The sequence below is a fragment of the Lacerta agilis genome, chromosome 13 (assembly GCF_009819535.1).
Source record: "Lacerta agilis isolate rLacAgi1 chromosome 13, rLacAgi1.pri, whole genome shotgun sequence".
Taxonomy (NCBI): Eukaryota; Metazoa; Chordata; class Lepidosauria; order Squamata; family Lacertidae; genus Lacerta; species Lacerta agilis.
Window position 1 is genome coordinate 25,004,028 of NC_046324.1, and position 13,419 is coordinate 25,017,446.

Consider the following 13,419-nt stretch of genomic DNA (forward strand, 5'->3'; position numbering starts at 1 on the left):
TGACTCTTAATTGTGCTTGGGCATATGCACAGGTTAAAAAGGTAAAGGTACCCCTGACCATTAGGTCCAGTCGCGGACAACTCTGGGGTTGCACGCTCATCTCGCTCTATAGGCCGAGGGAGCTGCCGTTTGTCCACAGACAGCTTCCAGGTCATGTGGCTAGCATGAGTAAGCCGCTTCTGGCGAACCAGAGCAGTGCACGGAAACACCGTTTATCTTCCCGCTGGAGCGGTCCCTATTTATGTACTTGCACTTCATGGTACATTCATCTTCCCCCCTCCTACCTGGACTCCCAGGCGGCATACCTGTCCAATCTAACTATTCCAAAATATAGACGAGCTTTTATGTTGGCCAGATTAGATATGCTACCTTCCGCTGTTCTTGAAGGCCGATTCTCAAAAACACCATTCCAGAATCGACTCTGCCCCTGTGGAGTCGGTAATGTGGAGACTGTATCACATGTACTCCTGTCTTGTCCCTTATATAAAGACCTGAGGGAAGAGATCGTCACGCCGCTTATACTCACCATTCCAGGCCGCTCGCCCGAGGACATACTGTTTTTCCTCCTGGCAGACCAGAATACCCAGACAACGGAGAAGGTAGCCAGATTTGTTGAGAGGGCCATGAAATTGAGGGCTGCCAGCTGAATAACAGTGCCCCCTCATAATTAAGATCTCATTTATTCTTGTTTTAATTGTGCCGAATCCCGATTCAGCTCATTTTATTGGTTATATATGGTTTTTATCAGTATCTGTAATATGTTTTGTTTGTTTGTTTGTTTTGATGCAACGGCCTGTGGGCTATGCAAATAAATAAATAAAGTTTATAAAGTACTTGCACTTGACGTGCTTTCGAACTGCTGGGTGGGCAGGAGCTGGGACCGAACAATGGGAGCTCACCCTGTCACGGGGATTCAAACCGCTGACCTTCTGATCGGCAAGCCCTAGGCTCTGTGCTCAAATGCTAGTCCAAATGACAGAGATTGGCCTCTGCCATTCTGGGACCCTGCCTGCACCACAGATGAGGGTGGTTTGTTGGGTTTGCCAAATGCCTTGAGCGCAGGCTCCCGCTTTGCAGGAGCGATGTCATTCCTGGCACTCCATTGCCTCCACCTTTCTGCTTAAAGAGGAAATATTCCCAGCAGGAATATGAGTAATCTTGAATTGTGAATACTGCAGATACTATTTTTTCCTTCTTTTGCAATCATTGATTCGCTTCACATTTTTTTAGCCAATGTATTTGGTTCACTTAACTTCCTAAAGTACAGAACGGCAAATATGTAAAAGGGCTTAAAATGTATTGGTTTTGATAAGTCCAGCTTGCTGGTTGCCACATCTCTATCTCCTCAAAAGCTGGAACACTCTGATTTAAGCAGTGGGAGGACTTCAAACAAATTATTCTACCCAACTCTAGCTTTTCTTCTGGATGACTTTAAATAGCTGTAATAATTAAATTGTATTATTCCTTTTAATGTACAAACCTCGATTACACATCTATTTCCCAGGTGTGCATTAAAGAAATTACTTCTTTTCTTATTGTTTACGGATGACTGTGATGCATCCATCTGTTAATTGAAAAAAGTGAGGATTAAAGCTGTAAGATGTTTTGTCAGTTCTTCTGTTAGGACTGCTTTGCTGCTTGAATGAATTTGTTTCCAGTCATCGGGTGTGTGTGTGTGTGTGTGTGTGTGTGTGTGTGTGTAATCTTGAAAGAAGGGGGTGGTGTATATAACACTAGGAACGAAGAGAGGGACAGAACTGTATCCTGTTCCATCTGGTGCACAGGAGATGAGATGGACAGATGTAACTGTTTTGTGGACTCCTTACAGTGCCTTTGTTGTTTGGAGGGCTGACATGGGGCTGAGCAGAATGCAAACAGCGGAAGCCAATAGACTTGGTCTCGAACTAAGAAGAGCTTGTAACACAAAACAGATGCAACAGTCCCCACATATGTCTAAGCTTCACTTTGTGAAATTTATACCAGGAGTAGCTTACCTTGGGTAAACACACACACACTTTTCCAAAGAGCTGAGCAGCAACTTTTTCTTGCTAGTAAAGTTTCTGCACCTTCATTAGTGAAGGAAATTGTCCTTCCCCCACCCACTGCTTCAAGCTCTCTGCTCAAGGGGGTGTTCAGAGGGGCACATTTAGTGGTGGATCAGGTGTCTCATGGCTGGCCTTCTGTCATCTGGCGTGGAAGCAGCTCAGAAACATTGCCTCAAGATGTCAAGGATGCTTCTGCCCTCCCTCTGGCCTTTCAGCTGTGGTGCTGGCAGCTCACTGTAACAAATTTGCAAGGTGGTGCCTAAGCAACATGGCTATATGGATACTGCGATACAAGTTCCTACCTGGAATCAATCTTCTTCTTAATAGAATGATTGTTGCTTAAAATTATACTGTGAAAAAAGGTTAAAGACAGACAAATCCCTACCCTAACAGCTTCAGATCTGAAGCAGGGATGGCAACCTGACAGTTTGATCTGCCCACAGAGCCATTCTGTTTGTTCCCTAGTGGGAACCAAATTTCAATCAAGGTATGGAGGAAAATGTGCCAGTAATTCAGCTTGCAAGTAATAATAAAAAATCCTCCAAAGTTGAGTGGCAGAGAGATTCGAAAAACCTGTGGGTACTGCTTTATTCTATATAATTATGTGTCCAGGCAATTCAAACTGTGTGCTAAGGAAAACCATGTCCTGTATGAATGATGCAAATTGAGCATATTTGCATAATTTATTCTGTGATTTTTAAAATTATTTTGCATAATTTATTCTACTACTTCTAAGTTACAGAGAACAGCAAGGGATAGGCATACCACTGAAATATTGTGCTCTGTCCAAACTGGCATTGCTTAGCAAGTGTTTGCAGCCATAAAGGCTAGGAACTTAACTGTTTTTAACGGAGGTGTTTAGGAAGTGAAATTCTGCAGCGCTGTTACATTCTGTGCTCTTCCCCCTTTTGCTGCTGCTATAAAATTGCAGCACACATGTATACTTGCACAGATTTGATGGCATTTCAACTGACATAGCTGTCAAGTCTCTGAAACCACTCTGAGAAGAAGATTAGGAAGGAGAAAGTGAAGTGCTTTTCGAGAGTAATTTATGGACTTCTGAAATGTTTGTTACCAGAACTGGCTTAACATGAGCCATACCAAGGTTGCCTCTGTACATGACAGAGGGGAGATTATTGTCTGTCTGAAGAGCCTGGTGGCTGCCCTCAGTGGCAGGTTGTACAAACTGAGGGAAGAGAAGCAGACCCGGGAGCTCTCTGGAGGGCAGAAGCCGGAATTGGTTCTTCAGGATTAACGGACTGTAGTTCCCTCCCCTGACTAGCTTTTCATAAAACCATAAGAATATCCCTACTGGATCAGGCTGAAGCAGGCCTCCAGTCCAGCATCCTGTTCTCAGGTTGCCAACCAGATGCTGCAGTGGGAAACCTGCCAGCAGGACCTGAGAGTGCAGCAGCACTCTCTCCACTTGTGATTCCCAGTGTCAGGTATTTAGAGGCATACTGCCTCTGACAGTGAAGGGATCTAGAGTCTGACCTCCCAGATCCCCAGTTCAAGCCCTACAGCCCATGATAAGCTCAGGACAGGAAAGGCTCGTCTTTCCAGAACACCGCTACAGCTTTGCCTTTGTTCATAGGGACTCAGCTCAGAAGTGCTATGGTCTGTTCTCTACATGTGCTTTGCTTCTGGGAGGATTCTGCCTCTGTGCTGTCTAGAAGGCTGAGTCTTAAAGACCATTTAGGCCATTGTGTTTGTGTTTTTTACTTAACGTTTACTTGGCGCTAAAAGCTCCTGACCTGGGATTAGCAGCTGAGAGGAAGCATCCTTGAGCACGTTCGACTGGCACTAATTTGGGTGCGTTTGTTTTCTCTAAAGGCTTCTGGGTTATTATAGAGTGGAGGGGGAAAGGAGTTGTGCAAGGTGCCTGAACTAGACAGGTGCATTAACAGCACAGTGGGAAAGAGAGTCTTGTCGAGTCTTTTTATTGTTGCATTTCACACTGTACTTGACCTTGGCAATACTTAGAGCACAGCTTTTGAGTAAAAGAGCTGGCTGGCTATTTTGCGTTCCTTGCTGTCTCGAGCGGTATTAAACTTGCTGCTAATTGGTGTGAGCTGAACCTCTTTTATTTGCAGGTTGCAATGTGCATTAGCTTGGGAACAGTTAAACAAGAGCTGCTTTTCTGTGGACACCCTCCTTGCTTGCTTCACACATTCATACAGATATGCTAGTAACTTGCATAAGACAGACGACGTGAGAATAGAAGTGCATATGTGAGCAGTGTTGGGAAAGTGATGTCCTGAGTAGTTTAAGGCAGCTGGTTTTATTTTGATTGCTTTGTTGTCTATAAGGGTACATTTATTATAACTTTATCAGAGACTCTGGGATAGAAATAGAAATAAGTATTATTTAAGGGTCCGTATAGTGAGAGCTGCTCTTAGGGCGCTCCCAGGAAGTTGCCCTGTGGTAGCATTTGTAGGGGTACTGCAGTTGGAGAGGTCAGCCTCCCTGGTGACATTTTGGTTGCTCAGTTGCAATGAAAGAATGGTGGTCCTGGTGCTGTATAAGAGCAGTCAGAAACACAAGTATTACTAGCCCTGAATAGGTGAGGCTACACATGATGCTGTAACTCCATCCAGTATTGTATGTCACAAGTGCACAGTGCAGTTTGGCCATGCTTGGCAAAGCTACATACAACTGAGGCTGGCATGCTGCCTTTGGGGCAGTAACTGGGTCAAGCGTGGTGTACTCTCTGTCAACCCATTGGCTCCTGGTTTGCAATTCTAAAGGCCCCACCAACATTTTGCTGCTCTGACAACCCACCCCAGTCAAGCTGGCCACATGTTTCATGCTTGCTTGCTTCCTTCCTCTTCAGCTCCACTCTGAAAAAGAGTGCTGTTCCTCAAACCCCAAGCAACTTTTGGCTTCTCGCCATTCCACTCTCTGCCAGTTGTGCTGCCCGCCCAAACGTTTCCAATTTCACCTCTTAAGTCCCACTCCATGTCTCACTGTATCCTTGTGATGCAATTGCCCTCTAAAGTTGCCACTCATACTCTGATTGTGCAGCTAGGATTGTTGTTCCCTCTCCTGCCAACATAACCTACATGAGAGCTTATCTTATGGGTCCCAGTTAGGAGAGTGAAGAGAAAAGTCCTTAAAAGTCTGCTTTTGCTGTTGAAATAAATTCAGCAGAGTACATGCTTTCAAACATTTTTATCAAAATTTGAGAATCTGAGTTTTCATTTTCATTCTCTAATTAAGGTTGTGTTTTTATTTCTGGACATTTCATTAGGTTCAGTTATCTCTCCCCATTTGCTTTTAACAGCCAGAACGCATTTCAGGAGAGCAGTATGGGATTCATTCTGATGTTTGGAGCCTAGGGATTTCCTTCATGGAGGTAGGTGCCTTTATATGTTTGTTTTTCAACTATATAAAAAGAACACAATTGGGTCTAGATTCCTGATTCATGAAGGTTTGGGTGTTTTTAAAGAAATCCTGCATATGAAATTTTTGCATGGGAGAAACAACATGTGAGCCAAGTAATCCATGTTGATGCCCAAGCCACAGAGGATCCCTCCCTTCTTTTGAGGGAGAGGCATCCTGTGGAAGGGGGGCTACTAGAGAACCAGGCATCAGCATGGATAGCCCAGCTCACACACCATTTAGGAAGCTAATGGGAGTACAGGGCTATTCATTGTGAGGGATTTGTAAACCTGTGAACTGGGACTAAGATTACAAAGTGACTGCACTTTGGAGCATCCTTTTGCATGTTGAATAGTATTAAGCAACCATTGTTTAGTCTCTGTGTTTTATTTAGAAAGGATTTCTTCTTCAGAAAGAAGTTTCTCTTGAGGTTGGAACAACCCCATACTGGCTACATCATCTTATAGCCTATGGATGGGATTCAATGTTGTGCTAAAGCCATTGTTCTATCAACACAAGCTTTTCTGCTTGCCAGAGGGAACTGTTTTCCCCATCCTCTCCCTGCACTGTTATGCGCAGGGAGCAGTTGTTTTTTATTTTTTAGGGAGTGCAAGAGGAGCCTCATTGCACCAGTACAACATCTTAGTTGAATCTAGCCCATAGAATGAACTTAGATTTCATTTCTGCCTCTATTGTTGTTCCATGCCTGCAACTTGGGTTGCCAAATGTTAGGTTGGGCATGCTTCGCAGGTAAGTAAAATGGACCACTCCAGTGCCAGAGAACTGGAGGGTGCAGGAAATGAGGGTTCAGCTCATGCCTAGCTTGGTCAGGCCAAAGACAGGTTTTTGTAACATTTTGAGGTATTGCTGTTGCAGTTAAGAGTGTTCATCTGAAGTTTTTTTTTTCCATGATGAGTAAAATTTGTATATCCTGGCCATCATTAATATGCTTTATGACCTGGGTCGTCATTAATATGCTTTATGACCTGAACCAGAGATTTGTAAAAGAAAATTGGAGATATGAAAGGAACATTTCGTACAAAGATTACCACAATTAAGGACAAAAGTGGAAAGGACCTAACAGAAGCAGAAGACATCAAGAAGAGGTGGCAAGAATACACAGAGGAATTATACCAGAAAGATATGGAGGTCTCATACACCCCAGGTAATGTGGTTGCTGACCTTGAGCCAGACATCCTGGAGAGTGAAGTCAAATGGGCCTTAGAAAGCCTCGCTAACAACAAGGCCAGTGGAAGTGATGATATTCCAGCTAAACTATTAAAAATTTTAAAAGATGATGCTGTTAAGGTGCTACACTCAATATGCCAGCAAGTTTGGAAAACTCAGCAGTGGCCAGAGGTTTGGAGAAGATCAGTCTACATCCCAATCCCAAAGAAAGGCAGTGCCAAAGAATGCTCCAACTACCGCACAATTGCACTCATTTCACACGCTAGCAAGGTCATGCTTAAAATTCTACAAGGCAGGCTTAAGCAGTATGTGGACCGAGAACTCCCAGAAGTGCAAGCTGGATTTCGAAGGGGCAGAGGAACCAGAGACCAAATTGCAAACATGCGCTGGATTAAGGAGAAAGCTAGAGAGTTCCAGAAAAACATCTACTTCTGCTTCATTGACTACACAAAAGCGTTTGACTGTGTAGACCACAGCAAACTATGGCAAGTTCTTAAAGAAATGGGAGTGCCGGATCACCTCATTTGTCTCCTGAGAAATCTCTATGTGGGACAAGAAGCTACAGTTAGAACTGGATATGGAACAACTGATTGGTTCAAAATTGGGAAAGGAGTACGACAAGGCTGTATATTGTCTCCCTGCTTATTTAACTTATATGCAGAATTCATCATGCGAAAGGCTGGACTGGATGAATCCCAAACCGGAATTAAGATTGCCGGAGAAAATATCAACAACCTCAGATATGCTGATGATACTACCTTGATGGCAGAAAGTGAGGAGCAATTAAAGAACCTTTTAATGAGGGTGAAAGAGGAGAGCGCAAAATATGGTCTGAAGCTCAACATCAAAAAAACTAAGATCATGGCCACTGGTCCCATCACCTTCTGGCAAATAGAAGGGGAAGAAATGGAGGCAGTGAGAGATTTCACTTTCTTGGGTTCCATGATCACTGCAGATGGTGACAGCAGTCACGAAATTAGAAGACGCCTGCTTCTTGGGAGAAAAGCAATGACAAACCTAGACAGCATCTTAAAAAGCAAAGATATCACCTTGCCGACAAAGGTCCATATAGTTAAAGCTATGGTTTTCCCAGTAGTAATGTACGGAAGTGAGAGCTGGACCATCAAGAAGGCTGATTGCCGAAGAATTGATGCTTTCGAATTATGGTGCTGGAGGAGACTCTTGAGAGTCCCATGGACTGCAAGAAGATCAAACCTATCCATTCTCAAAGAAATCAGCCCTGAGTGCTCACTAGAAGGACAGATCCTGAAGTTGAGGCTCCAGTACTTTGGCCACCTCATGAGAAGAGAAGACTCCCTAGAAAAGACCCTGATGTTGGGAAAGATGGAGGGCACAAGGAGAAGGGGACGGCAGAGGATGAGATGGTTGGACAGTGTTCTCGAAGCTACTAACATGAGTTTGGCCAAACTGCGAGAGGCAGTGAAGGATAGGCGTGCCTGGCATGCTCTGGTCCATGGGGTCACGAAGAGTCGGACACGACTGAACAACAACAACATGACCTGGGTGGTTATCTACTCTTAGCTGCAACAACAGTTATAATGTGGATAATTCAGAATGTTACAGAACCTGGCCTATGGCTTTGGCTTGACCTGAACCTCCAGCTCATTTCTCATCTTGACATACCACACATAGTTATTATGATAAAATGGGAGGGCCCCTTTCTGCTTTCTGTTGCTAACACTGCATGATGACTTCAGATAAGTAATCTGCTCTCCCCACAACTAAATGTTTGAATCCTATAGCGGGGATAGTTAAACTTAACACCAGAGAGCTTGTGCAAAGAGCCCTGGGCCTGGGTAGTGCCATCTCTTTGCACAGGGAGGGTCTGCTTATTGCCTCTTCTTGAACAAACTTCCTTTCCTCTTCTTCGCCTTCTGCTTGCTTTTCTCTCCTGAGTCAGAAGCATGGAACAATTTGTCTCTGTGTGCTTTGTTAATTGGTGTGTCATCTGCTCCTCGGAGACCTCTCCTCAACATGATCGTTGTTTTATTGAAGTGGTTTGAGTGATGTGTTAAATGAGGAGAGCAAGGGAAAATGGCTTTAGAAAGGTGAAGGTGATGCTCCAGGAAGCCATGCAAGGTCATTGCCATTAAAGTCACACTGTCTGTTGACACTGGGGTGGGCCAGGGAGCATTTGGAGAGGACAGCTGGAGTTTATGTTGGAATTTTCAAAGATCCCTTTTGAGCCAGACTTTGTGTCATTGAGCTAGTGTGTTCCTTAGATCCCTTGGGTAATAAAGCTAAAGAGGTTTTCTCTGCACTTCTTTTATTCAGAAAAAGAAAGGAAGCCAGAGCTTAGAAATGTGTCTGAGTCCTTGATCCCACATGCATGCAGTGGGTTGAGTCATGAGATTGAGGCATTCTGTGAAAGCAGGTGTACTCTCTTCTGAACAATTGCTTCATGTGTGTCAGGGCTGAGATCTAATATTGAACGTTTCTGGGGTAATCAGGAAAACTGCTGATCCTAGTCTGGGCAACAATCTATACCAACCTTCCCCCACCTGGTGCTGGGCAAATGTTTGGACTGCAACTCCCAATGGCTGTGCTGGCTGAGGTTATGGGAGTTGTAGTCCAAAACACCTGGAGGTTCCCAGATAGAGGATGGCTGATATTCTTCTGGATGGCAATAGAATACTTCTATACTGTAGATTCATTAGTCATATGGTAGGGTAATAAAAAGAGAATTGAGACATGTGAGGCCATTTGTTCTGAGCAGCTAATGCATTCTGCTCACTCCTAACAGGCCCTAAAAAAAGGATACTCTTTGCATAATTGTGTAGGGGAAAAGAACCCAGCCTGACAGCAGTGCAGTAATGCTTCAGAGCCTGCTTGAACTCTTTCGTCAACCTGAAATTTATTTTAGTCTTCTAAGCTTGGAGCAAAATGTGTGGATCTGCCTGCTACCAAGTCAGACTACCGTATTTATCCATTTTGCTCAGAATTGTGTACCCTAAACTACCCTTCATGTTTATACTGTATTCTCACTTTTTAAAAATGTGTGTGTAACTGGGTTGTTTCCATTTTGAATGAAAAGAAGCTGCAGGATGCAATTGTATCTTAAATCTACTTTATTTTGAGGGGGAAGGGGTAGTAAACAGTACACAGCAAATAGGCCTTATGCAGGTTTTGACCCTGAGAATATCTGAGAAAATCAGTGGAAGAGAGAAAGGAGTTTAAAATGTGTTACATTACAGATGTAGATACATGAGAAAGCTATAGTTCAGTGGTAGAGCATGTGCTTTGCTTGTGAAAGGTCCCAGGTTCAGTTGCTGGCATTGCCAGGACTGGGAAGAAACATTTTTTGTCAGAGCCTTTGGAAAGCTGCTGCCAGGCTGAGTAAATGGTACTTGATTGAATGGACCAGTTGTTTGACGTGGTATTAGGCAGCATCATATGATCAAGCCTCCCTAAGCTACAGTTCGCTCTGAGAAGCCCACAGTAGGGGGACTTCTGGTTTGGAGGGTGTTAATTCCTTGGAGATGCAAGTCCTGGCCCAGTACAGGTTGAAAATTAAGCGTTTCACAATTTATTTCCCAATAAATCCTACTACTATTACTAGCCACAATGGCTGTGTACTGTCTCTGCTATCAGAGGCAACATCCCTCTGAATGCCAGTTGCTGGGGAGCACAAGTGGTGAGAGCTTTTTTTGCACTCAGGTCCTCCCTGGGGCATCTGGGTGGCCACTGAAGGAACAGAATGCCAGACACCAGTCTGCTCCAGCTAGACTTTTCTTATACTCTTAATGTTAGTTTGGGGAAGGCTGCTTTATCTCCATGGGAAATGTTTTGGTTGAAGTGGCTGGCCTTTCTTGAAATGTTCTTGCTGAGAAAACTGAAGCATGAGGGTTGGTGGGTTTTCCCCCTTTCCTGGTACTATTAAAAAAGATAAATTGGACAGCAACAAGCGAAGCATGAGGCATCTCTTGGGACCTAGTTATGAGTCCTGTAATATTGTGCTGGGGCCATTGTTGTCTCCTCTGTGTTGTAAAACCTCCCCAGAGCGATTGTTAGGGGTGTTTTGTTTGAGCTTCTTCCCCATGTTGACATTTCTGTCTGGTCACCAGAAAGTGGCATTTTTCTAGTACATACCATGCAGGCTCAGGATGACAAAACAGCTGATGGTCTCACACTGAAACGTGTTATAAAGGTAAAGGTACCCCTGACTGTTATGTCCAGTCATGGACGACTCTGGGGTTGCAGCACTCATCTCGCTCTATAGGCTGAGGGAGCCGGCATTTGCCCGCAGACAGCTTCCGGGTCATGTGGCTGGCATGACTAAGCCGCTTCAAAAAACAAACAAAAAAAACCACACAGAAATTCTGTTTACCTTCCCGCTGGAGCGGTACCTATTTATCTACTTGCACTTTGACGTGCTTTCAAATTGCTAGGTTGGCAGGAGCTGGGACAAAACAACGGGAGCTCACCCTATTGCGGGGATTCGAACTGCCGACCTTCTGATCAGCAAGCCCTAGGCTCAGTGGTTTAGACCCAGCGCCACCTGCATCCCACGAAAAGCGTTATACAAATCATTATTATTAGTTATCTTTAGTGTTATCAATAACAGTGTAATCTAGGAATGCCCTTATGTCCCACACTGGCTCTCCATGTCTCAAAACAATGCAACCCTCAGTATTGCAGTAGTAGATCACATGTTTTGCATGCAGAAGGTCCCATACTCAATTTCCACATAACACTGGGAAATACTCCTTCCCAAAACCCTGGAGAGCCACTGACCGTTAGTGTAGGTCATTCCAAAACTTGGGTCTCCTGTTGTTTTTGGACTACAATTCCCATCATCCCTGACCCCTGGTCTTGCCAGCTAGGGGTGATGGGAGTTGTAGTCCAAAAACAGCCGGAGACCCAAGTTTGGGAAACACTGGTATAAGCAGTACTGAGCTAGATGGGCCAATTGGTCTGATTCGGTATAAGGCAACTTCATGTGGTCCTAGGTCCTGCTACTTTGTTGCAGGGCCCTGGTCCCAATGTGCATCACACTTGCTGCTAGATTCATTATGCCCAGGGCCGGATTTAGGTTTGATGATGCCCTAAGCTACTGAAGGTAATGGGGCCCTTTATATGTCTAGCTGTCCTTTGTCAACAACAAATTGTCACTGTTTTTTGTGTTGAATATATGTTCCAGTTACAGGTATCTGAAGAAGTGTGCATGCACACGAAAGCTCATACCAAGAGCAAACTTAGTTGGTCTCTTAAGGTGCTACTGGAAGGAATTTTTTTATTTTGTTTTGACTATATGCTATATGGTAGTTTATGGACCTAATAGGTATCTAAAGCCATTTTATTTATTTTTTATCTTATATTTTGGAAATGTACATCCAGTTTTTTTCCTTTAAATTTTTTTGGGGGCCCTAAGCTATAGCTTGTTTAGCTTATACGTAAATCCGGCACTGATTATGCCCACCTTTCAGATTTCCAGTGCCAGGCAAAGAGAGCTTGCACTGTAGAGATGCGGTCCTATCTACTTCCCTAGAAAGTCATGGCCAGTGGTTGCTTTCAGTTCACTGCTGGAAATTCAAGCTGTCTTGTCACTCCTCTTTAATTCTGTGTCTGCTTCTGCAAGATAGAAGGTCAGTATTAACTAATCCCATTTAGAGTGGCATTATTTCCCCATTCTTTCTTTGAAGATTTTAAGTAGTTGTTAATTGAACACATTAGATGGATCTGGGCACATTTCAGTACCTACGGTATGATTTGTTTTAAATTGCTTTAACTATTTTCCATGCCACATTTCCAACCTTCCTTAGACTTTTTTTTAAAAAACAAACAAACACTATTTTATAACCAACTATCCAAGGAACCAGATAGTGATTTGGTGGCTGCAAGTCACTCCATTATGGTAACAAGCAGACCAAAACAATTCAGTTACAGCTTTAAAAATATATATTAATAATATAAGCTGTTGGTGCCTTGTGCCTCAAGAGAAATCTCATAGTTCACATCAGTCTTTGCCAACCTGGTGCCCTCTGGATGTTTTGGACGACAACTCCAATCAGCCCCAGCCAACATAGCTGTGCTTGCTGAAGCAGATGGGAGTTGTAGACTTAAACATCTGGAGGGCACCGGATTGCCAAGAGCTAGTCTACATCCAACCCACAGAGCTGCTCAAACAGATCTCCAGAGCCTCTGAGTCTTTTATTATCCTTCCAGGACCTTCTCTCCCTGACCCCAACTCCTTTCTCGTCCATATGCAGTTGCTGCTGACTCCAGTTCTGACTGTCCAATTTCTGAATTAATACTATGCACGTCCACAAAACCACCTTGATAGGCAAAGGCACTCAAAGGGTATCTTCTCCAGAAGTGATATTACAACCTCCAGAACCTATTTCTTGAGAGAGAAATACAGTAGTGTCTTCTGAATGGGAACTTTGTTTTGATGCCAGATTTTGCATGTGTTAGGTAAGAATGAACACAAGCTCTGCTGGAAGCAGAATGGACTGTGCCTTTCTGTTTAGGCTGCTAACAGTGGAGAAGGTTGTTTTGTAGAGCTGGTACTTTCCCCATATGAGCTCTGAGCTGATCTAACAGCTGGCAAAGAAAAGAAAACATAATTTCTTTCTCTTTTACAGTCAGTTGTTTTGTATTACTTTGAATTATTGAAGGGCATATCTCTTACTTATTGAGTTCATGCAGGTGCCCCCCTGTTGTTCCTTTGGACTATTTCTGGATACACAAGCTAACTTTTTGGTCTTTATTGGGTATTGTTTGTTTGTTTGTTTTGCTTTGCTTTGCCTTTTACCACCATTGATCATGCCTTCCCACCCTGGAA

At 43.8% G+C, this 13,419-nt stretch overlaps 1 protein-coding gene across 11 annotated transcripts in view; it reads left to right on the forward strand.

The window, feature by feature from the left end:
- The window catches only part of MAP2K5 (mitogen-activated protein kinase kinase 5), a 130,536-nt gene that overhangs the window by 58,624 nt on the left and 58,493 nt on the right, over positions 1-13,419 (forward strand). For all 11 annotated transcript variants that reach the window (XM_033167429.1, XM_033167431.1, XM_033167433.1 and 8 more), the window contains exon 16: positions 5,329-5,400. In XM_033167429.1, the coding sequence (XP_033023320.1) occupies positions 5,329-5,400 (72 nt within the window). The remainder of the gene's footprint in view (positions 1-5,328; positions 5,401-13,419) is intronic.